Raw genomic sequence first — 25807 nt, 5'->3', positions numbered from 1 at the left:
CGGCCACTACGTCTGCAAATTTGCGCGCGTTATAAATTGAACTATTATTATATCGGAAGAGTTTGTGGAGATGAAGCTTGGTGGATCATGCAAACGTCGTGGGCACACTCCCCGTTATGTTGTCATCGGCTGCATTAACGCCGCGTGGAAGCGACTTTCGCCTGTCGCTCCATGCAGAGCTCCGGGTCTTCTCGGCCACAGTTTTGCCCTCTCTTCCCGATGCTTGCAAAACGTGGAGCCCATCTTACAAGACGGTTTTACACGATCCCGCTCACGGGCAATACCAGCGACATGGAAACGCACCTCCGGTTAGCAAGGTTGGCTACGTACGGTGCAAAATAAGTTAAACACATACACCACCACTATACCACCACTACATCTACTATCATCACTATGATCTCACCACCATACCACCAACACCATACCACCACTACATCCACTATCATCACCATACCACCACCACCACATAAATTATCACTACCACCAACACGACACCCTGACTACAACATCCACTATTGCCTGCACCTCCGATTAGCATGTTTGGCTACGTACGGTGCGAAATAAGTTCAATATGCACACACACGATCCATCCTGGGAGTAACCGAGCTGGAGCATTGTAGTCATAAAATGAAGAGGACTCGTGACACCACAACGTTGAAAAAGCTCCGTGCGGCATTTACTGCACACCGGCGATCGCTGCTCCTCGCAGTCGAGTAGAAATCGGACAAAATTATACCGACGAGAGCATCGTTGAAGGAAGCTGGGGTTCACAAAGAGAGGTTGACGGCCGTGGCCGGGTGGAGATGATTTCTGTCTGGCCTCCACAACGGCCGTGTTGGGAAACACTCGAGCTGGCATTGCTGAGCGCCTGGGTTCGACTCAAGCTGTCACTGGTCACCGGGCTGAGACCCATCAACTTCACGCGATTTAACCGCAACTCGGTCTGTGCGAAATCGACGGGTCTGTGTAAGTCTCTCTCCATGATCCTATGGGTCTCGATGCAAGTCTATGCGTCTGTGGGTCTCTCCATGAGCCGATGGGTCTCTTATGCAATTATTTGGTGGTCGCTATACTTACGAACCCGATTCAATAATAACTCAGAGGCTGTGTGGAATATATAGGCCTCTGTCGGTCTATGGATCTCTCTGCGATGCCGTGGGTCTCCACACGAGTGTGTGGGTCTCCTGTGTGAGCCACCGGTGACCGAGTGGGGGGGGGGACCATCCGACTCCCTCACACTTGAGAACCCGATTTAAGTCGCGGGATTGGGCGGCTGAAACCCGGATTCGAACCCAGGATTCTCGGCAGCGGTGATGCCGGCGCGGCGAGGTTTTCGACGTGGCCATTGTGAACCCCGCCGAGGCTTCCTGGTCACTGCCCGAGTGTCCGACGGCCCCGCGGAGAACGCCTCGACGCCGCCGAAATGTTTCCCGACGCCGCCGAAATGTTTCCCGACGCGAAGCTCCGCCACCGTTTTGTTGCCGAAACGTCTTGAACCGCGCGACACCGGCCAGAGTGGAAAACCAACCACCCCCAACCCCCCCCACGCCGTTCCGTGGGTCACAACAACCCCAAGGGAGGCACAAAGTGGTGGCCTGTGGGGCCCAGAGTGGGACGTGGGGTCCACACTGGCTCATGGGACCCATGGCCGCACCGGGGAGACAGGAGTCGAGAAGGCCACCTCTGGAATCGCCAGGCCGCTGGGATGCCCACCGTCCCACCGCCCGTGGAATCGGCATCCCCGAAATAAACCCCCATGGGGATTGTTGTTATTATTATGTTTGGCTACGGCAAAAGGCACACCACGACTTGACGATGCGGTAATCTAACCAGGACCAGAGGCGTTCACAGTCCGGTCGATCCGACCACGTTACTCGCCAAATCCGCCATCAACGCCGTCAGCTCATCCGGGAGCCGATAGTTTGAAGGCAACACGGCGAAACGTCGGACATCACGCGGGAACAAGCCCCGAGCGCGCGTCAAGAGGGCGAGAGCCAAAACTTCCCACCGCCCTAATGCCCCAAGGCGAACGTCCATCAGACGTCCGCTGTGTGTTCACGTGTTCGTTCCACACATTTTAAGTCCCATCAGTCTCGTGGCTCTCCCATACCCAGCAGTGTTTTTTGTTGTTGTTACAAAAAACCTCTTAATGGGTCTCGACCTTCCCGGGTCTCAGCAGCAGCAGTAGCAGCAGCAGTAGCAGAGTCCAGGTTTGTTGTCAAGGGGAAATCCTTCTGGCTTCACCAGATGTGTCGCTGTCGGCAAGGGCTGTCCGGTGCCAACCACAGAGACCGCTCCGTTTCAACACCCTGACGCTGCCTACGAACCACATTCTGCTGCTGCGAAACGAACCTCTTGAAATAATAATAGGAATATAGTAGGAGGTTTTCCCCTTTTTTCTGGCAACAAAACTGAAACCTTTTTACGAGGAATCATGTGTGCATTAACCACAACACTTGTGGTCATCCTCTGGTCTAGCACCAATTGAGACGAGGCTCAAAAGAAAGCCGTCTCTGGCGTGGACCAATCAGTTTCAAGGACAATGCATTTCTTATCAGTGTGTTTTTTTTGCATTTTGACCACAAGTATTGTGGTTAGTGCACACATGATCCCTTGTAAAAAGGTTTAAGTTTTGTTGCCAGAAAAAAAGGGGAAACCCCCTATTATTATATTTTGGTACTCGCAAAGGAGGTCTAATGATGTAACCTCTTGAAACTCAACTGTTTTTTTATTTTTCCAGGTCAGGCCCACTGAGCTGTGTTGGAGCTCTTTTTCAGAAGAGACTCGGCCACAAATGATAGCTCAATGAGAAGTGGCCTTTCGTCGCATGGACTTTTATAGCAGCCAAATAATCAGTATAATATAAACCCCCATCTTTCGAAAATATGGAGGGAAAAACCGGAGGAACCGGAGAAAAATCCACGCGACCACGTGGAGAGAGAGACACGCAAACTCCTCATGTACAGGCTTGGGATCGAGCCCACGACCACGTGTGTACCAGGCCAGGGAGATGACATCCCCTGCGGCGCTGCTGTCGCTGGTAAGGGTGGCACAGTCGGGTTTTTTTAAATCCTTTATATTAAGTTCACTTGCTTGCTTGCAAATATTTCGGTCGTTTTTTAACCCACTTCTCGTGATCCAATCGAGCTGATATTTTGCACACCGACTCGTTGTGCTTGACAATTTATTATCCTGAAAAAAAATGTCCAAAATGTTCCACTTTTTAGGAAAAAAAAAAATTTCATAATTAATTTAAAATACCAATGTGATAAAAATGAAACTCTTACTTAAGAAAAACAGAAATGAATAATAAAATGTAAACCGATGCCACGCATATAAAGGATTTATAGTGAAAAACTTTGTTTTTACGGGTTAATTTTTTACAATCGGGTTTAATTCTCTTTTTATATTAAACCCGATCATCTGAGATTGGGAGAAATCCGGTTTAATTGGTTCTAATTGCAGAACCGCACTTCTCAACGATGGGCTTCATCCATTCCAAGCTCAGGAACTCACTGGCGCCCACGATTGTGGAGGAGAAGCTCCTCGTGTTCATCAAGACCAACCTGCCCGCCGCATTCTACGACTACCCCGTGCCCGACGGCCCCGAGTACGATGATAGCAGCACCGACGAGGAAGCAGCCTAAGCCTTGGATCAGAGTTTCGTGTTCATTAAACCAGGTTTTAATTCCCCGAAATCGAGTTTAATTGTATTAAAGAAAAAACCCGATGCCTGCCGCTGGAAAAATCGGGGTTTTCCCACCCATGGCTGCTGGGTGACATTGGTCTGAAAAGCCACGCGGGCCAGGGGTCGGCTACCTGCCGCATGTGGCGGCGCTTTGGGCTGCCCCCCTTGCGGACAGCATTGTTTTTGACAAAACGAAATTTAACTTTATTCGGTTCTGTACACTGTTAACACGTAGTCCAGGCGGTCCCCACTTTGACGACTTTACAATGCGTAAATGGCTCTTCTTCTTCGGAAGCATCATCATCATCATCTTACAATCAGTGGTGGCAATGTCAATGCAGACGTTCCGCTACGAGCCTCTATTCAGCGACACACGAAGACGAAGATCCCCCCGCGAAGCCTTCAGCAGGTTGCTGGGGCGCGAGCCCCGTTCGCGGGCACGCACCCGAGGTCTGGGTTGCCCACGAAGGGGCGGGTCGGTGGTCGGCGCCACGCGGGACCGTCTTTGTATCTCCCCAACACTGACGCTTGCACACCGCAGCGCCAGATACTCATGCAAAAAGAAAGGCTGAGTCGACCTTGCTCGCGTGCGATCGAGACGAGGCCACAGTGGTGAAGTTAAAGGTCACTGGAGAAAGATTGTCGTCACGGGGGAGGGGGGGGGGTCCTGCAGTGACGAACGAAGCCATCAACGGCTTGAGGTGGCGGTTGGATCGATCAGGGTGGGCGACACGGGTAGTTGGCCATGCTCTATAGAGTCGTTTTCACAACGCCAATTGGATATAGAACGCGTTTTTTATGACGCAGAATGCGAATTCGGATGTTAGAGAACGCGATCGGGCGAATAGAACTACGTCGCAGCGGGGGATAAGCGGTCGTAACACGGCGACCTGGGCATAGCGTCGTCATCATCATCGCGCGAGGCAGTGGGATGCTGCTGGATGCTTCTGGATGCTGCCCACACGCGCGCCCCGGTCGTTGTCCGGCCCTGCGTCACGCATCTCGCGCGTTATCGCTGACTCTGCTGCAGCGCAATATTGTTTATTAGAAGGCGATTTCTCCATCACGCGGTATTCTTCAGGAACGCCACAACCACTACGACGACTACCGCCGCATTACAGGGAACAAGAGGCTGGACTGGGGGAGGCTTTCCCGTGGAGCTGCCAAGTTTGCCCCCCCCCGCCCCCCCACCCCTCACCCCACCTCGTCACGGATGAGGGGAGTTCTACCGGACGGCTGGCTTGGGCGGAGGGTCTATCGGCGTAAGGCACTACCACTACCACAACCACGAGAGGACTACAAGCTACCGCCCGCCGTGCTCTCTCAAAGGTCAGGTGCAGTGCTAAAAGTCCAAGCGCTCTGTCAAAAGTCTAAGTGCTCTGCAAAAGGTCAAACTTTCTTGTCAAAGGTCAAGCGCTCTGCCAAAGGTCAAACTTTCTGTCAAAAGTCTAAGTGCTCTGCAAAAGGTCAAACTTTCTTGTCAAAAGTCAAGCGCTCTGCCAAAGGTCAAACTTTCTTGTCAAAGGTCAAGCGCTCTGCCAAAGGTCAAGCGCTCTGTCAAAGGTCAAGCGCTTCGTCAGAGCGTAGTTGTGCGCGATCGCGTAACAGGTCACAAACGCCTCTCGGTCCAGCGAACAAAACTACATGACTATTATTTTCTCTCCCGACAACATGTTTGGAGATGCGGTTCATGTGCGTACAGAAAACACGTACTGCACGTGTATATAGCCATATATAACGTCATATATGTATATACAACGTGTATGTAGCGTGAAAATATAACGATCAAAAATATAAATCATCATCGCAAACCTCCTCCGCCCCCCCCACCCTCTCCTCGATTCGAGGAATCAACCACGTCTTGACATCTCAACCCTCGCTGCCACCACCATCACCACCATCATCATCTTGTCTCGACGTACCTTGAACTTCTTTCGCACCGTACGTAGCCAACTGCGGCTAAACGGCGGTGCGGGGGGGGGCGAGGGCAACAAACACTAAACGCGACAAAAAGTAGTTCGAAAAAAAATGAAGCTTCGTCAATCTCGCTGATTTAAAAGTGCATCGTAGCTCCCAGTGGCTTACTAATATCGGTAAGGAAGAGCGTTCCAGACGGCCGCAGCAGCGCGTCTGAAAGGGCGACTATGTGTAGTGAGTGTGTGTACGTAAGTGCTGCTACTCGCCAAACATCACATGACTTAACAGGCCACGTGGAAGCTACAGAACCAGCCATCCCAACGACCAATCACAGGCAACGTCGGTCACAGCAGCAAGACGCTGCAGCAAGACGCTGCAGCAAGACACTCGGTGTGTAAGGCCCCATGTGGTGAAGAGGTAAAGGCGCAGCTCTGCAAGTCTCTGCTCCCAGAGCGACCTCTAGAGAGAGGGGGCCCTGCTCCTCTCGCACGCTCCACGCTGGGCCAGACGTCTTGGGGAAGACGGGGAGTGCCCACACTTTACCCTGCCACCACCATCAACACCACCACCACCAACAACTGTGGTGCAGTTACACTGCAGGGTGGACAGAGGTGGCGTAGGTTGTGCAGGTGGTGGAGGTTGTGGTGCAGGTGGTGGTGGGGTAGGTGGTGGAGGTGGTGGTGCAGGTCGTGGTGGTGGTGGTGCAGGTGATGGTGGAGGTGCAGGTGGAGGTGCAGGTGGTGGTGGTGGTGGTGCAGGTGGTGGTGGGCGTCTGGTAAATTTAAAACAACTGCAGCAAAACAAACTCGCCCCCGTTGCCACGACGCGATGGAGGAGTCGAACCTGGCCCCATCGGCGTTGCAGGCTCCCAGTTTGATGTCTCGCCACTCCAACCCGCTGTATGGTGCAGGGTTAAACAAAGAGGCCCGCACCATGTAGCCTGTGACACTCTTGAGGGCAAGTGCTGTTTGCAGCGACTCGGAGCACCGACAGAAAGCCGGCAGGGCACACGATGGGGTGGGTGGCCAAGGCCACGCCCGGCGGCGTTTGTCTCCCCAGTGGCGATGTTTACTACACACCGCAAAACAGGTACCTTTTTAAGGCTGAGTAGACCTAGGGGGGGCCCAGGAACAATTTAACTAATCGTCACTGGGTGTTGGCCGTGAGCGGGAATCGAACTCGGGTCGCCGGGTTCGTAGCGCGAACCACTACACTACCGCTCACACATTCGCCACGAAGTGGCGATGACGTCACCACGGCGCTTATGCCAGGCTAGGTTCACATTGAGGCCACGTGGAGTGTCGAACGCCCGCTGGCAGGAGGAGGTCACGGGACAGACCCAACAGGTGTCATGGGCCGACTGAGATGACTGGCCGATGCACCCCTACTGTGCCCACTCACACACAAACCCACACACACCCACGTGCACACACACACTCCCACGCACATACACACGCACACATCCACGCACATACACTCACGCACACACCCACGCACGCCTTTCCGTCATTCACCCCGAGTGACCCCTCCCCCTTAAGAGAACGGAACCCGAGAAAGCAGACACCACAGAGCTACCTCGGAGACCCCCCCCCCCCTGCTTCTTCGTCAAGTGATGCGTGCGGTCGAGGGTAGCACGCTCACCCCCCACGCACTCCCCCATTTGAGAGTCACGTGAAGGTCAAAACCTATATACAGTATATTTATATCTTCTTTGATTGTCAGAGCTGGAGTTTGCCCAAATTGCGTGCAGGATCACAGTTCAAGTGATGAGTTATTTTTGAGCACAGTCATTGGTGGCCAGGCTGATACCACCAACTCACTGCAGTCTATAGAGGGACTGTGGGTCTCTGTGTTAGTCTGTGGGTCTCTGTGTTAGTCTGTGGGTCACTGTGTGAGTCTGTGGGTCTCTGTGTGAGTCTGTGGGTCTCTGTGTTAGCCAAGTGGGTCTCTGTGTGAGTCTGTGGGTCTCTGTGTTAGTCTGTGGGTCTCTATGTGAGTCTGTGGGTCTCTGTGTGAGTCTGTGGGTCTCTGTGTTAGTCTGTGCGTCTCTGTGTGAGTCTGTGGGTCTCTGTGTGAGTCTGTGGGTCTGTGTGTTATTCTGTGGGTCTCTGTGTTAGTCTGCGGGTCTCTGTGTTAGTCTGTGGGTCTCTGTGTGAGTCTGTAGGTCTCTGTGGGTCTCTGTGTTAGTCTGTGGGTCTCTGTGTGAGTCTGTGGCTCTCTGTGTGAGTCTGCGGGTCTCTGTGTTAGTCTGCGGGTCTCTGTGTGTGTCTGTGGGTCTCTGTGTGAGTCTGTGGGTCTCTGTGTGAGTCTGTGGGTCTCTGTGTGAGTCTGTGGGTCACTGTGTGAGTCTGTGGGTTTCTTTGCGAGTCTGTGGGTCTCTGTGTGAGTCTGTGGATCTCTGTGTGAGTCTGTGGGTCTCTGTGCGAGTCTGTGGGTCTCTGTGTTAGTCTGTGGGTCTCTGTGTTAGTCTGTGGGTCTCTGTGTGAGTTTGTGGGTCTCTGTGTTAGTCTGTGGGTCTCTGTGTTAGTCTGTGGGTCTCTGTGTGAGTCTGTGGGTCTCTGTGTTAGCTTGTGGGTCTCTATATGAGTCTAATCAGCCTATGGGTCTTTGTGACAGCCTGCGGGTCTCCACATGTGTCTATGGACCTCAGCGAGTCTGTGGGTGTTGGAGTGAATCTATGGGTCTCTGTGCAAGTCTTTGGGTTTCTATGAGAGTCTTTGGGTCTTCTATGCAAGTCTTTGGGTCTCTATGCGAGTCTTTGGGTCTCTGTACAAACGATCGGTGAACCGGCCTGAGACAATGTGTGACTTTGCTGACGCACGAGACCCCGATGTGATCTTGGCGGTTGGGACCGACTGAGACCCGGACTGGAACCCAGGCTCTTATAGGTGTCGGCTCAGCAGCGACCTCTGACCTCTGGGCCAACATGAGGCCGCCTCTCCGCCTCTCTTAGGCCAAGCCGACAGGGAGTGTGTGATGAGTCGATAAAAAAAAAGGTACAACTATTGACTCTTATTATTTGATGTTGGTAAGGCCCCACTGAGCTACGTAGCTTTTTTCAGAAGCATCCTGGCCATCACGAATGACAGCCCAACGAAGTGGCTTATCATCATCATCGCGTGGAAATTGATAGTAGACGAATACTCGAAATAAACGTCGATTAGAAATGTGGAGGGGAAAACCGGAGGGCCCGGAGAAAAAATCCGGGCGGCAATCACGAAGAGACACGTAGACTCCGAATATACAACAGGTGTCTGGGTCGGGAGCAAACCCATGACGTCCTGTATACCAGGAGAGGTAGTTAACATCTCATAGCCAGCGTGGCGCCTGCTGTATATGTGGAGTTTGCGTGTCTCTCTCTCTCTGCCCATGCTCGTCTGGATTTTTCTCCAGCTCCTCCGGATTTTTTCCCTCCACGTTTAGAATCGACGTACATTGGCTGCGATAAATTTCCACGCGATAAGCCACTTCGTTATTTATGGCCAGGCCACCTCTGAAAAAGAGCTACGCAGCTCGGCGGGCCTTAACCTGCTGAAATAAAAATAGCAAACAAATAGGCAGCTGTTGCCGCAGCGACTTGGTGCAGGTAAAGTGGCGGCGGGGGTTCAGAAGGCCGTCTCCATGATGATGAGGTTGGTGGGGCGAGGGGGCAGCTCGCGCTTGGACTGTTCCTGGCGCACGCACGGGCGGACACACGCACGGGGGCAGACGCGCAGCGGACGTACACACACGGAGGCTAGACGCAGCGTAAATAATGCACATGTTGCACTTCACTCTCTCACCTGTGTATCACCTGTACCGCATATCCCACCTACGTCTCACCTGTACTTGCGTCTCACCTGTGTCTCAGCTGCACCACATGGCTTGTGTGTCACCTGCACCACGTCTAACCTGCGTCTCACCTGTACCTGCGTCTCACCTGTACCTGCGTGTCACCTGTACCTACGTGTCACCTGTACCTGCATCTCACCTGTACCTGTGTCTCACCTGCACCGCATGGCCTGCGCGTCACCTGCACCGCGTCTCACCTGCATCTCACCTGTACAGCGCGTCTAACCTGCATCTCACCTGCACCGCGTCTCACCTGCGTGTCTAACCTGGAGTGTGTCACCTGCACCGTGTCTCACCTGCGTGTCTAACCTGTGCGTGTCACCTGCACCGTGTGTCACCTGCGCCGTGCGTCTCTCACCTGGCGAGCGATCTCGGTGAGGGCGACTGCCTCCGCGCGCCCGGTCTGCTGCACGAGGCGCAGGAAGAGGCTGTCGGGGTCCTGCAGCAGCGCGTGGGGGGAGCCCAGCTCCCGGATGTGGCCCTCCTCCATCACCTGGGCACAGACAAGGGGGCGGGGGGAAGAGCCGTTAGCGAGCGGCACCTATTAATTATTCATAATGAATATCATTAAACCGAAACTGTTCATGGTTTGACCTCGCGCAAGGCCCACCGAGCTGCGTGGCTCTTCCTTCAGAAGCGCCCTGGCCATCCATCGCAACAGCTGGCTCAGCCACGTGGCCGATGTCATCATCGCCGCGTGGAAATATCTAGCAGCAGCCAACTCACTCGAACCAGCGCCACGCCGCGCTACGAACCCGCCGACACAAGTTCAATTCCCGCTCACGGCCAACACCGGTGACGATTATCTGAAGCGGTCTTGGGTCTCTCCTAGGTCGACTTGGCCTCAAAATGAGTAGCTAATTCGGTTTGCAGTAAACTTGGCCATGAGGGAGACAAAGGCGGCCGGGCTTGGTGCTAGGCACCCATCTCCTCGTGTGCTGTGTCGGCCTTCATAGGTGCTCGCTAACAGCACTACACGGGTGTCTTTGTTTTGTATGTGAGTGCACGAGTGAGTGTATACGAGCGTGTATATCACTGTCTGTCTGTGAGTGTGTATGTGTGTGAGTGTGTATGTATGCGAGTGTGTGAGTGTATGTGTGTGTGTAAGTGTGAATGTGTGTATGTGAGTGTATGTATGTGTATGTATGTGAGTGTGTATGTGTGAGTGTGTATGTGAGTGTGTGAGTGTATGTATGTATGTATGTGAGTGTGTATGTGTGTGTGTATGTGAGTGTGTAAGTGTATGTATGTATGTGAGTGTGTATGTGAGTGTGTATGTGTATGTGAGTGTGAGAGTGTATGTATGTATGTGAGTGTGTATGTATGTGAGTGTGTGAGTGTATGTATGCGAGTGTGTGTGTATGTGTGTATGTATGTGAGTGTGTGAGTGTATGTGTGTGTGTATATGTATGTGAGTGTGTATGTGAGTGTGTATGTATGTGAGTGTGTGTGTATGTATGTATGTATGTGAGTGTGTGAGTGTATGTGTGTATGTGAGTGTGTGTGTATGTATGTGAGTGTATGTGGGTGTGTGTGTATGTATGTGAGTGTGTGTATATGTGTGGATGTGAGTGTGTATGTGAGTGTGTGTATATGTGAGTGTGTATGTGAGTGTGTGTGTATGTGAGTGTGTATGTATGTGTGTATGTATGTGTGTATGGATGTGTGTATGTATGTGTGTGAGTGTGTGTATGTTGTGTGTATGTATGTGAGTGTGTGTATGTGAGTGTGTGAGTGTATGTATGTGAGTGTATGTATGTGTGTATGTGAGTGTGGGTGATCACCATGATGCGGTCGCTGTCCACGATGGTGTGGAGTCGGTGAGCGATGGTGAGGACGGTGCACCAGCGGAACTTCTCGCGGATCGTCTTCTGGATCAGCTCGTCCGTGCTGGGCACACAAACACGCGCGGTTTAACAATGCGCCGAGGCGTGCCAGCCTAGGTGCACATCGAGGCTATCGCGTGAAGTACGGAAGGTCACGTGACAAACCCAGGTGCCGTGCGGTGACCGACCGAGACGGCCGGCAGATGCACCGGCTGTGCCCGCTACTGCGCCAACTCGCTGCGTTTTATCCGCCCGGCGTTCCGCTCGTTGTTGTGAGCAGCGTCGCTCCTCTGTCCTCCCGATGTTTCAACGCAGCAGGGGGCGTGGGGTGGAGGTGGGGTGCCGTGCGGTGAGTGCGGTGTGATGCACGTGATAGGATCGGTGCGGTGCGCCGTGATACGCTATTGGCGCGCTGTGATGCGTGTGATACGATTCAAATATTTCTTATTTTATCGTACCAGGTAAGGCCCATTGAGCTGTAAAGCTCTTTTGTCAGAAGCAACCTGACCACAAATGATAGCCCCATGAAGTGGCTTACCAAATGGACATTTCTAGCAGCCAAATACTCGGAACGTGTGATGTTGTTTCTAAATGTGTCGAGAAAAACCAGAGGACCCGGAGGAAAATCCATATGACCATGGGGAGAGAGAGAGAGACGCAAACTCGAAATATAGAGCAGCAGGTGTCGGGGTCGGGATGGAACCCACGACCGCCCGTACACCAGGCGAGGTAGTTAACATCTCCTAGCCACCGTGATGATGATGAGAGAGAGACACGCAAATTACAATAATATAGAGGGCATCAGGGTCGGGATCGATCACACGACCTCCTGCAAACCAGGCGAGGTAGTTAACATCTCCTAGCCACCGTGATGATGATGCGAGAGAGACACGCAAACTCCAAATAATATAGAGGGCATCAGGGTCGGGATCGATCCCACGACCTCCTGTATACCAGGCGAGGTAGTTAACATCTCCTAGCCCTGAGTGCGGTGCCGTGTGGTGCCGTGCGGTGCCGTGCGGGGTCACCGCGGGTCGACGTTGGCGGTGGCCTCGTCGATGACCAGGATGTTGTTGTGGCGCAGCAGGGCGCGCGCCAGGCACACCAGCTGGCGCTGCCCCACGCTGAGGTTGGCGCCCGACTCGGCCAACTCGGCGTCCAGACGCGCCGGGAACTCCTCCACCACGGAGCGCAGCTGCACCTGGGGGGGTAACGCACACACACACACACGCACACACACACACACGCACACACACACACACACACACACGCACACACGCACACACACACACACACACGCACACACGCACACACACACACACACGCACACACACACACACACACACACGCACACACACACACACACACACACGCACACACGCACACACACACACACACACGCACACACGCACACACACACACACACGCACACACACACACACACGCACACACACACACACACGCACACACGCACACACGGGGGTAGGCACATGGTGGTATGCAGGCGTGGGCACGTGCGTGGGTAGGCAGGCGTGGGCACGTGCGTGGGTAGGCAGGCGGGGGTAGGCAGGCGGGGGCACGTGCGTGGGTAGGCAGGCGGGGGTAGGCAGGCGGGGGCACGTGCGTGGTGTTACCTCCTCGAGCGCTGCCCACAGGTCGTGGTCTGTGTGCTCCCCAAACGGATCCAGATTCTTCCTCATGGAGCCGGTGAACAGGACGGGATCCTGGGAGTGGCGGATGGGGCGGAACAGAGGGAGGGGGGGGGTGGGGGGAACAGGGGGAGGGGGTGGAGGGAACAAAGGGGGGGCGGAACAAGGGGAAGGGGGGAACAGAGTGGGGGTGGAACAGGGGGACGGGGTGGGGGGGAACAGAGGAGGAGAACGCTTGTAAACTAAACGTTCCCAGGGTGTTGATGGCCGCGTGGTGAGCAACGCCGCTGTGCGTACCGCTCACTCCGGGCCGCCACTCGCTCGGAGCCTTCCCATTGCCGCCGCCGCGAACGACGTGGAGGATTTGTGGAGTTGGAAGCGGAGTTGCCACGGGGGGGGGGGGGGGGAGGGGGGGGGCATTGCCGCGGGTTACCTGGGGGATGATGGAGATGCGGCGGCGCAGGTCGTGGAGGCCGAGCGAGGAGGTGGCGATGCCGTCGATGACGATGCGGCCGCTCGGCTCTGCCAGGCGGAAGAGCGCGGCGAGCAGCGAGCTCTTGCCGGCGCCCGTGCGGCCCACAATGCCGATCTGCAGGAGACCGCGCCGAGGGGGTGGCGGCCGTCAACGCGACCCCCTCGCCCCCGAGCCTCCCAGCCCCGAGTCCCGTGCGCTGTTGCGGTTTGGGTGCTTCCCACGAAGCAGTGACCCCTACCCATGACCCTTGACCCCGATTATAGCACGGTTGGCTACGCACGGTGCAAAATAAGTTATACGCATGTACATACGTGCGCGCATTTGCGGCCCTTGAACCTGCGATCCCCTTTCCCGGCGACCCGTGAACACGTGACCCCTAGACACGACCCTTACCCACGAGACCTTGAACCCGTGACACCAATCCATGACGCCTTGAACTTGTGACCCCCTACCAGTGACCTGTAGTTTACGAACCTATGACCCCGACCTGTTTCCCCACGACCCAGGGCTGCCACGGTGGCTAGGAGATGTTAACGACCTCTCCTTGTGTGCAGGAGGTCGTGGGTTCGATCCCGACCCTGACGATGCCTGCTGCTGCTGCTGTGTATGTGGAGTTGGCGATTCTCTCCCTCTCTCGCGTGGATCTTTCTCCGGCTCCTCCGCTTATTCCCTCCACATTTAGAATCAACGTCTCCACGCGTTTAGAGCGTTTGGCTGCTGTAAATTTCCATGTGACGATGATGATGACAAGCCACTTCTTGGTGGAGCTATCATTGTATGACCTCAGTGACCTGAGTGACCTGAGTAACCCGTGACCCCGAGTAACCCCAGTGACTGAGTGACCCCAAGTGACCCCGAGTGACCCCAGTGAATGAGTGACCCCGAGTAACCCCAGTGACTGAGTGACCACAGTGACCCGAGTGACCCGAGTGACCCCGTTTGACCTCGAGTCACCCCGAGTGACCCCGAGTGACTCCAGTGACTGAGTGACCCCAGTGACCCCAGTGACCCCGAGTGACCCCAAGTGACGCCAGTGACCCTGAGTGACCCCGAGTGACCCGAGTGACCCCGAGTGACCCCGAGTGACGCCAGTGACCCCGAGCGACCTTCTCTCCGGGGTGTATGGTGGCGTTGAGGTTGTGCAGCACGGGCCGCGTGGCGCCCGGGTAGCGCAGGGAGACGTCCTCCAGGCAGAGCGCGCCGCGCGACGGCCACCCGGCGGGGGGGACGCTTCTCCGCCTCCCAGGGGGCCTCCGGTTCCAGCTCGGAGTACTCCAGCACACGCTCCACCGACGTCATCTGCCGCGTCGACGGCGTCATAGACGTCGTTACGGACATCGTCACGGACATTGTCACAGTAGACATCATTGGTGACGATGCTGCTGATGGCAGTGGTGGCGGTGGTGGCGGTGGTGGCGGCGGTGGCGGCGGTGGTGGTGGCGGTGGCTGTGGTGGCGGTGGTGGCAGTGGTGGTGGTGGTGGCAGTGGTGGTGGTGGTGGCGGCGTTGGTGGTGGTGGCTGCGGCGGTGGTGGCTGCGGCGGTGGTGGTGGCGGCGTTGGTGGTGGTGGTGGTGGCAGTGGCTATGGTGGCGGTGGCTATGGTGGTGGTGGTGCGAGGCTCACGTAGCTCTCCACCTCGGCGCTCTGCCGCACGCCCCACTGGAACATCCCGGTGAGACTCATGGCGTAGGACAGCGCCAGCCCCACCTGCCCCGCGGCCAGACCTCACGGGGAGACGCGGGGAGACACGGGGGGAGACACGTGGAGAGACACGTGGAGAGACACGTGGAGAGACACGGGGAGAGACACGGGGGGAGACACGGGGGGAGACACGGGGCGAGACGCGGGAAGAGACGGGGAGAGACACGGGGAGACACGGGGAGAGACACGGGGAGAGACACGGGGAGAGACGTGCCGAGGAGACACGGGGAGACACGGGGGGAGACACGGGGGGAGACACGGGGGGAGACACGGGGAGACACGGGGGGAGACACGGGGAGAGACACGGGGAGAGACACGGGGAGACACGGGGGGAGACACGGGGGAGACACGGGGGGAGACACGGGGGAGACACGGGGGAGACACGGGGGGAGACACGGGGGGAGACACGGGGGGAGACACGGGGGGAGACACGGGGAGAGACACGGGGGGAGACACGGGGGGAGACACGGGGAGACACGGGGGGAGACATGTGGAGAGACACGTACCGAGGAGACACGGGGAGAGACGTGCCAGGGAGACACGGGGAGACACGTGGAGAGACACGGGGAGAGACACGTGGAGAGACACGGGGGGAGACACGGGGGGAGACACACGGGGGGAGACACGGGGGGAGATGGAGAGAGACACGGGGAGAGACACGGGGAGACACGGGGAGAGACACGGGGAGACACGGGGAGACACGGGGAGAGACACGGGGAGAGACACGGGGAGAGACACGGGGAGAGACACGGGGAGAGACATGCCGGGGAGACGGGGGAGACACGGGGAGAGACACGGGGAGAGACACGGGGGGAGACACGGGGGGAGACACGGGGGGAGACACGGGGGGAGACACGGGGGGAGACACGGAGAGACACGGAGAGAGACACGGGGAGAGACACGGGGAGAGACACGGGGGGAGACACGGGGGGAGACACGGGGGGAGACACGGGGGGAGACACGGGGGGAGACACGGGGGGAGACACGGGGGGAGACACGGGGAGAAACACGGGGGGAGACACGGGGGGAGACACGGGGGGAGACACGGGGGGAGACACGGGGGGAGACACGGGGGGAGACACGGGGGGAGACACGGGGAGACACGGTTAGACGGAGAGATGTGGGGAGACACGAGGGGCACACGGGGTGGGGACGCGTCAGGAGACACGGGGACGTGGAAGGGGGGGGGGCGACACGGGGAGACGTTGGAAGACACGGAGTCGTCGTGCAGAGGCAATGTTGACGAGAAGTGATAACCACAACGAGGTGTGGGGGTGGTCGTCACGGTGACGAGTTGTGACGATGACGAGAATTGTGGAGCGGGTGGAGCGGGTGGAGGGGGTGGAGCGGGTGGAGGGGGTGGAGCGGGTGGAGCGGGTGGAGGGGGTGGAGCGGGTGGAGCGGTTGGAGCGGGTGGAGGGGGTGGAGCGGGTGGAGCGAGTGGAGCGGGTGGAGCGGGTGGAGCGGGTGGAGGAGGTGGAGCGAGTGGAGTGAGTGGAGCGAGTGGAGCGGGTGGAGCGGGTGGAGCGAGTGGAGCGGGTGGAGCGGGTGGGGCGAGTGGAGGGGGTGGAGCGGGTGGAGCGAGTGGAGCGGGTGGAGCGGGTGGAGGAGGTGGAGCGGGTGGAGCGAGTGGAGGGGGTGGAGCGAGTGGAGGGGGTGGAGCGGGTGGAGCGAGTGGAGCGGGTGGAGGCGGTGGAACGGGTGGAGCGGGTGGAGGGGGTGGAGCGAGTGGAGGGGGTGGAGCGGGTGGAGGGGGTGGAGCGAGTGGAGCGGGTGGAGCGGGTGTAGCGAGTGGAGCGAGTAGAGGGGGTGGAGCGGGTGGAGGGGGTGGAGCGGGTGGAGGGGGTGCAGCGGGTGGAGCGGGTGGAGCGAGTAGAGGGGGTGGAGCGGGTGGAGGGGGTGGAGCGAGTGGAGGGGGTGGAGGGGGTGGAGCGAGTGGAGGGGGTGGAGGGGGTGGAGCGGGTGGAGGGGGTGGAGCGGGTGGAGCGGGTGGAGCGGGTGGAGTGGGTGGAGCGAGTGGAGGGGGTGGAGTGGGTGGAGCGAGTGGAGGGGGTGGAGCGGGTGGAGCGGGTGGAGTGGGTGGAGGGGGTGGAGTGGGTGGAGCGGGTGGAGCGGGTGGAGGGGGTGGAGCAGGTTAAAAGTAGCAGCAGCGCCTCACTCCAAGGCGCTACATTACAGCCATGAAGACAAATTGTACGCACGACGATAAGTGGTTGAGATCATGAAGAACAGTGGGGCTGTTGTTGTTGTTGTTAAAAGTGGTGGTGGTGTAGTTATGGTGACAGGAGCACAGGTGGGAGTGGTTTGGTAGGGGTAGTGGTAGTGATAGGGGTAGGGGCAGGGAGTAGTGATAGGGGTAGTGATAGGGGTTGGGGTAGTGATAGGGGTAGTGATAGGGGTAGTGATAGGGGTAGTGGTAGGGGTAGTGGGAGTGATAGGGGTAGTGGTAGGGGTTGGGGTAGTGATAGGGGTTGGGGTAGTGATAGGGGTAGTGATAGGGGTAGTGGTAGGGGTAGTGGTAGGGGTTGGGGTAGTGATAGGGGTAGTGGTAGGGGCAGGGAGTAGTGTCAGTGTCGGCATGGTGATGCTGGGCTAGGAAAGAAGAGGTGGCGGTCGTTTGTAGGGGAGGAGCGGAAGGGCGGTCGGCGTTAACCGGGGCGGCCTGCCGGATTGGAACCGCGCCGCGGTGTGTCCGGCGCTCACTGCTGGAGATGAAGATGGAGCTGAAGGAGACGGCGGTGACGAAGACGGCGCAGAGCAGGTCGAGCCTCACGGCGAGCCAGCGGGAGGTGGTCAGGAAGAGGAACCACGCCTCTACGCTCACACACAAGACAAAGGTCCCCCGTGTAGCCCACACACACTGTCGGGGCAAGTGCTGTCAGCGAGCAGCACCTATGAAGGCCGGCACGACACACGAGGGGGTGGGTGGCCGCCTTTGTCTCCCCGGTTGCGATGTTTACTACACACCGCACCTGGTACTTATTTAAAGCTGAGTCGACCTAGGGGAGGCCCAGGACCGGTTCAGGTAATTGTCACTGGTGTTGGCCGTGAGCGGGAATCAAACTCGGGTCGCCGGGTTCATAGCGCGGCGTAGCGCTGACCACTGCACCACCGCTCCACACTACCCAGTCTATACAAAGACAAAGTTCTCCCGGATAGCGTTTAACAGACTTTTGGGGCAAGTGCTGTTAGCGAGTAACACTTATGAAGATCGTTACAGCACAACACGCACGATCACACACATACACAGAGTTGGGGTGAGTGTGGTGATGAGTGTGGTGGTGAGTGTGGTGATGAGTGTGGCGGTGATTGTGGTGGTGAGTGTGGCGGTGAGTGTGGCAGTGAGTGTGGAGGTGAGTGTGGCAGTGAGTGTGGAGGTGAGTGTGGTCGTGAGTGGGTGAGCGTGGTAGTGAGTGGGTAAATGTGTCAGTGAGCGTGGTAGAAAGTGGGTGAGTATGACAGTGAGTGCGACGGTGAGCGTGGTAGTGAGTGGGTGAGCGTGGTAGTGAATGGGTGAGCGTGGCGGTGAGCGTGGTAGTGAGTGGGTGAGCGTGGTAGTGAGTGGGTGAGCGTGGCGGGGAGCGTGGTAGTGAGTGGGTGAGCGTGGTAGTGAATGGGTGAGCGTGGCGGTGAGCGTGGTAGTGAGTGGGTGAGCGTGGTAGTGAATGGGTGAGCGTGGCGGTGAGCGTGGTAGTGAGTGGGTGAGCGTGGTAGTGAGTGGGTGAGCGTGGCAGGGAGCGTGGTAGTGAGTGGGTGAGCGCGGCGGTGAGTGTGGCGGTGAGTGTGGCAGTGAGCATGGCAGTGAGCAGATGAGTGTGGTGGTGAGCGTGGTAGTGAGTGGGTGAGTGTAGTAGTTAGTGGGTGAGTGTGGCGGTGAGCGTGGCGGTGAGTGTGGTAGTGAGTGGGTGAGTGTAGTAGTTAGTGGGTGAGTGTGGCGGTGAGCGTGGCGGTGAGCGTGGTAGTGAGTGGGTGAGTGTAGTAGTTAGTGGGTGAGTGTGGCGGTGAGCGTGGCGGTGAGTGTGGTAGTGAATGGGTGAGTGTAGTAGTTAGTGGGTGAGTGTGGCGGTGAGCGTGGCGGTGAGCGTGGTAGTGAGTGGGTGAGTGTAGTAGTTAGTGGGTGAGTGTGGCGGTGAGCGTGGCGGTGAGCGTGGCGGTGAGTGGGTGAGTGTAGTAGTTAGTGGGTGAGTGTGGCAGTGAGCGTGGCGGTGAGCGTGGCGGTGAGTGGGTGAGTGTAGTAGTTAGTGGGTGAGTGTGGCGGTGAGCGTGGCGGTGAGTGTGGTGGTGAGTGGGTGAGCGTGGCGGTGAGCGTGGTGGTGAGTGTGGTGGTGAGTGGGTGAGCGTGGCGGTGAGCGTGGCGGTGAGTGTGGTGGTGAGTGGGTGAGCGTGGCGGCGAGCGCTCACCGGTGTGCACGTCCTGCAGGGAGTCGAAGGTGCTCTGGAAGTGCCTCTGCACGTGGAAGGCGCGCACCACGGGGAGACCCTGCAGCGACGACGACAGGTGGGAGAACACGGGGCTCCTCGCTGGGGGGGCGGGGGGGGGCACGGGGGGCACGGGGACACATGTAAAGAGCGGAGCACGAGCTCGTAGAGACACGCGGAGACACGGGGAGACACGGGGAGACACGGGGAGACACGCGGAGACACGCGGAGACACGGGGGGACACGCGGAGACACGCGAGGACACCGGGGACACGCGGGGACACGGGGAGACACGGGGAGACACGAGGGACACGGGGAGACACGCGGAGACACGGGGAGACACGGGGAGACACGGGGAGACACGCGGGGACACGCGGAAACACGCGGGGACACGGGGAGACACGGGGAGACACGCGGAGACACGGGGAGACACGCGGAGACACGGGGAGACACGGGGAGACACGAGGGACACGCGGGGACACGAGGGACACGGGGAGACACGGGGAGACACGGGGAGACACGGGGAGACACGGGGAGACACGCGGAGACACGCGGAGACACGAGGGACACGGGGAGACACGCGGAGACACGGGGAGACACGCGGAGACACGCGGAGACACGGGGAGACACGAGGGACACGCGGGGACACGCGGAGACACGGGGAGACACGGGGAGACACGGGGAGACACGGGGAGACACGCGGGGACACGCGGAGACACGGGGAGACACGAGGGACACGCGGGGACACGCGGAGACACGCGGAGACACGGGGAGACACGGGGAGACACGGGGAGACACGGGGAGACACGAGGGACACGCGGAGACACGGGGAGACACGCGGAGACACGGGGAGACACGAGGGACACGCGGAGACACGGGGAGACACGGGGAGACACGAGGGACACGCGGAGACACGGGGAGACACGCGGAGACACGGGGAGACACGAGGGACACGCGGAGACACGGGGAGACACGGGGAGACACGGGGAGATGCCGATGGGGAGGTGCGGCACCGCCTCACCACCTCCTCACCACCTCCTCACCACCTCCTCACCACCTCCTCACCACCTCCTCACCACCTCCTCCTCACCGGTGGCCTCGAGCCTCTTGATGTTGCGCGCGGTCAGGAGGTAGTAGCGGCGCAGCAGGAAGAAAACGATGAGGAGCGGAACGACGGGGATCATGACCCAGGGCACGACGCCCACCGCCACGCTCATCGCACCCACGATCTGCAGGGACGTCTGGGGGGGGGGCACGGGGGGGGGGGTGTTGATATGTCGACGAGGTACAAACGTCGTCGCTATCGTCGTCATAGCAGTCGTCACGATCGCGATCGTCGCCACGATCACCATGACCACCACCATCATAATCATCATCACAACCACCATCGTCATCACCGTCACCATCACAAACACCATCACCACCATCGTCACTATAACAACCACCGTGATGATCACCACCATCATGACCACCACCACCATCTCCGATTAGCACGGTTGACTACGTACGGTGCGAAAGAAGTTCAGCGCACGTGTGTAAAATCATCATCACCACAACCACCACCATCATCACCACTGTCACTGTCACCACCATCATAAACCATCACCACGACCATCACTACCATTTTACTACCACCACATCTCCATCTACACACGACCATCATCACCACCAAAGACCCCCCCCCCCCCCCATAGCCTGGATAGACTCTGTGTGTGTGTGCAGGGACCGTTGGGGCAAGTGCTGTTAGCGAGTAGCAGCACCTATGAAAGCCGGCACGGCACACGAGGGGTGGGTGGCCAGCACCACGCCCGGCCGCCTTTGTCTCCCCGGTGACAATGTTTACACACCGCACCAGGTACTCATTGGAGGCTGAGTCGACTGAGGGGAGGCCCAGTTCACATAATCGTCAGCGCGCTAACCGCTACACCACCGCTACCATCATCACCGCCGGCGCTACCATCACCGTCCACCATCGCCGTCACGGTGATGTCAGGCTCACCCTCACCTGCGCAAAGTCGAGGAAGGTGATGGGGAGGAGGTCGTCCATCTGCCCAATGTCCTTGGAGAAGCGGTTGAGCACCCGTCCTGCCATCGACATCACCACCACCATCACCACCATCACCACATCACCACCATCATCACCATTATCACCAACACCATCATCACCACATCACCACATCACCACCATCATCACCATCACCGCCATCACCACCATCACCACCATCACCACATCACCACATCACCACCATCACCACCATCATCACCATCACCACCAACACCATCATCACCACATCACCACATCACCACCATCACCACCATCATCACCATCACCGCCATCACCACCATCACCACATCACCACATCACCACCATCACCACCATCATCACCATCACCACCAACACCATCATCACCACCAGCATCACCCCCATCACCATCAACGCCATCACCATTATCACCAACACCATCATCACCACCATCACCACCATCACCACATTACCACCATCACCACCACCACCATCACCACCATGACGACCACCGCCATCACCATCACCACCACCATCATCACCACCATCATCACCACCATCAACACATCACCACCATCACCATCTACAACCCTACATGACAAATAATCATGCACACACCACATCACTACATCATCCACATCACACCATCACCACATCAGCCGACAGACACATGGACAAAACAGACAGACTAACAGATGAACGGACAGACAGATGAACAGACAGATGTACAGTCAGATGAATGGAAGGACAGATGGACAGATAGATGAACAGACAGACAGATGAACAGACAGATGAACAGACAGATGAACAGAGAGATGAACAGAACGTATTCTTGGTTCTTTCGGTAAAGTCACGTAGATAGAAAACAAAAATCTAAATGAACAGCAAAAAACCCACGACGTTTCGACCGCAACACAAGCGGTCTATCTTCAGGTGGAGAGAAAAGAAAAAGAACGAACAGAACGATGAAGAGACGGACAGATGAACAGACAGACAGAGGAACGGACGGAGAGATAAAAAGAACAAATGAATGGATAGTCGGAATAACAGAACGATGAACGGATGTAGAGACGGACAGGCGGCGTCTCTCTCGCGTGGCCGGCGAGGCGAGTGGTGGCGCCGCGGTGGCGGCGGCGGCCTCACCGATGGGGTTGACGTCGTAAAAGTAGACGGGGGCACGCAGCACGGAGGAGAACATGCGGTTGTGCAGCACTCGCGACGACGTCACCAGCACCTTGAGGAACAGCAGGCAGCGGGCCATCCCCAGCAGCACCACGCCCAGCGTCACACCTGCACCGTCACACCGTGCCGTCACACCGTGCCATCACACCTGCACCGTCACACCGTGCCGTCACACCTACACCGTCACACCGTGCCATCACACCTACATCTGACCAATACATTTACATAACCCCCCTCGTTACCCCCCCTCCCTCCCTGTCTGTGTGATGGACTGACCCACAGACACAATTATATTGGACAGACCGATCAAATACCCCCACCTCCGTGGGAGTGTAATGGACTAAACCATGAAAAACCCCCCTCCCTGTCTGTGAGATGGACTGACCCACACACACAATCATAATGCACTGACCAATAAAATACCCCCACCTCCGTGGGAGTGTAATGGACTCGCCCACCATAGCCCCCCCCCCCCCCCGCAACCTACACCCCTCCAGCTGAGCGTGAGATGGACCGACCCGCGTATATCCCGATGTAGTAGGAGAGGTCGAGGGGGTCCGGCTGGGGCCCCGCAGTCTCGTTCAGGGTCCCCGTCGCGTTCCACTTCATCACCACCTCCTGCTGCGTCGCCCTGCACCCAGCACGCGCGCGGGACATGCCTAGGTCAGCTCAGACAGAAATGTGTGAGCGCGCGTGTGTAGCGGTTAGCGCGCTGCGCTACGAACCCGGCGACCCGAGTTCTATTCCCGCTCACGGCCAACACCCGGTGACGATTGTCTGAACCGGTCCTGGGCCTCCCCTAGGTCGACTCAGGCTCAAACGAGTACCTGATGCGGTGTGTAAACATCGCCACTAGGGAGACAAAGGCGGCCAGGCGTGGTGCTGGCCACCCACCCCCTCGTGTGCCGTGCCAGGCTTCATAGCTGCTCGCTAACAGCACTTGCCCCAACAGTCTGTTAAGGCTACACGGAGGATCTTTGTCTTTGTTTGCGTGTGTGCTGAGCGCGTGTTGAATTGCGACGGACCAGTAGGAGAGCCACCAGTCCTGCAACACGTAGAGAACCTGGGGAGACAAAGACGGACAGACACTCACACTCTGACCGAAACAAAGCTCCCCCGCATAGCCTTAACAGACTGTTGCGGCAAGTGCAGTTAGCAAGCACCTGTTAAGGTCAGCACGGAACACGAGGGGGTGGGTGGCCAGCACCACGTCCGGCCGCCTCCCCATTGGCGATGTTTACACACCGCACCAGGTTTTTATTTGAGGCTGAGCGGACCTAGGGGAGGCCCAGAACTGGTTCGGATAATTGTCACTGGTGTTGGTGGCCGTGAGCGGGAATCGAACTCCGGTCGCCGGGTTCGTAGCGCACTGCACCACCACTCCCCAACAACAACAACAACCGGCATTCGCCACTAAGTGGCGGTGATGTCACCACGACGCTTGTGCCAGGCTATGTGCACGTTAAGGCTACGTGAAGTGTTGAAGGCCCGGTGGCAAGAGGTCACGGGACAGATCCAGGTGGTGCATCGGCCAGACTGAGATGACTGGCCGATGCACCACCTGTGCCCCCTACTGTGCCAACTTGCTGTATTTTAGCCACCCGGCGCTCCGCTCGTTGTTGTGAGCGTCGCTCCTCCGCCCTCCGTTGTTGTTGGAGGGCGACTGCCTCCAACTGCCCAGTAGCGTCCTTCACGAGCCTCCTCCACAGAGGCCGATCTTGACACCGCTGGTACCGGTCATCGGCAAGTCCACTCAGCTCCACGTCCTCCTGTACCACATCACTCCATTTCTTCTCCAGCCCCTGCCGCGCCCGTTTAGCCCCCTCTATCCGGCCGAACAAAATTCTGTTGAGGCATGCCGTGGCTGGATATGCGGGCTACATGACCTAGCCATTAACATGCACACACACACGCGATCCGATACAGCTGGGGCCATTTGTTGATCGAGGCAATGAACAGTTTTTTTTTACCAGGTAAGGACCCACTCAGAAGCGACCTGGCAATCACAAATCATCGCTCGACGAAGGGGCTTCGCCACCATCATCATCATCACGTGGAAGTCGCTAGCGGCAGTTACATTACTCTAAACGCGTGGTGATGTTGATTCTAAACGTGGAAGAGAAAAACCAGAGGACCCGGTGAAAAATCCACATGGCCACTGGGAAAGAAAGACAGAGACACACAAACTCCAAATATACAGCAGCAGGCGCCAGGGTTGGGATTGAACCCACGACCTCCTGTGTACCAGGCGAGGTAGTTAACATCTCCTAGCCACCGAGGCGCGATGGACAGAACTGTAACTGATGCCTGTTTAGCCGGGTCCATCACCTGAGCGCATTTGAAACTGTCGCCGGACCGAAGGCTGGAAACCCCCTACGAGCCCCTGCCCAGCAGCGATGAGCGTCGCTAAGGAAACCCCACCCGTCACCTCCCTGGGAGACACAGCAACCGGGACACACGGCAACCGGGACACACGGCAACCGGGACACACGGCAACCGGGACACACGGTAACCGGGAGACACGGCAACCGATAGATACGGTAACCAGCCATCACAGCAACCAGACGTCACGGCAACCGGACGTCACGGCAACCGGGACACGCGGTAACCGGGAGACACGGTGACCTGGTGACCCCTCACCGTGGCGCCCACGTTGACCACCAGCAGTAGGAGGAGCATGGCGATGCTGGCGCCGGCCCTGAAGTAGCGCTTGTACACCGAGAAGTCCACGTTGCCTTGGGCGCGGTGCTCCTCCATCACGCCCACCGGTACCCCCCTCCTCCTGATCACCACGGCAACGAGACGTCACGGCAACCGAGCGTTATGGCAACCGGCGAGACGCAGAACCAACGGGACGGGCACAAGTGTCACCCGGAGCTCTCGTGGGCAAACTAAACAACACACCCTCCTCCTGGTCACCATGGTTACTGGCATCGTGGCAACGGGTAGACGAACACAACCAGGAGATATGGTAACCAGGTAACACAGCAACGAGGGGACATGATAACCACTCATCCATTCCTGGTGTACCAGATAACACGTCAATCAGATAACACGGTAACCAGGTCACATGGTAACAGGGTAACGCTGTAACTG

General features: G+C 57.7%; 1 protein-coding gene across 1 annotated transcript in view; it reads right to left on the bottom strand.

Annotated features, from left to right (window-relative positions):
• Window positions 1–668: 668 nt before the first annotated feature.
• ABCC4 (ATP binding cassette subfamily C member 4 (PEL blood group)) overlaps window positions 669–25807 on the bottom strand; it is a 105228-nt gene continuing 80089 nt past the window's right edge. The window contains 17 exon segments of the mRNA XM_078880239.1: window positions 669–9276; window positions 9795–9929; window positions 11221–11326; window positions 12291–12463; window positions 12897–12986; window positions 13345–13500; window positions 14493–14612; window positions 14614–14685; window positions 15010–15110; window positions 17791–17901; window positions 19489–19608; window positions 20597–20747; window positions 21512–21591; window positions 22673–22819; window positions 23230–23342; window positions 23737–23774; window positions 25352–25490. Of these exon segments, the coding sequence (XP_078736365.1) occupies window positions 9211–9276; window positions 9795–9929; window positions 11221–11326; window positions 12291–12463; window positions 12897–12986; window positions 13345–13500; window positions 14493–14612; window positions 14614–14685; window positions 15010–15110; window positions 17791–17901; window positions 19489–19608; window positions 20597–20747; window positions 21512–21591; window positions 22673–22819; window positions 23230–23342; window positions 23737–23774; window positions 25352–25490 (1918 nt within the window). The 3' untranslated portion in view covers window positions 669–9210.

Source organism: Lampetra fluviatilis, chromosome 56 (genome assembly GCF_964198595.1).
Source record: "Lampetra fluviatilis chromosome 56, kcLamFluv1.1, whole genome shotgun sequence".
NCBI lineage: Eukaryota > Metazoa > Chordata > Hyperoartia > Petromyzontiformes > Petromyzontidae > Lampetra > Lampetra fluviatilis.
This window is presented reverse-complemented; position numbering and strand designations above follow the sequence as displayed.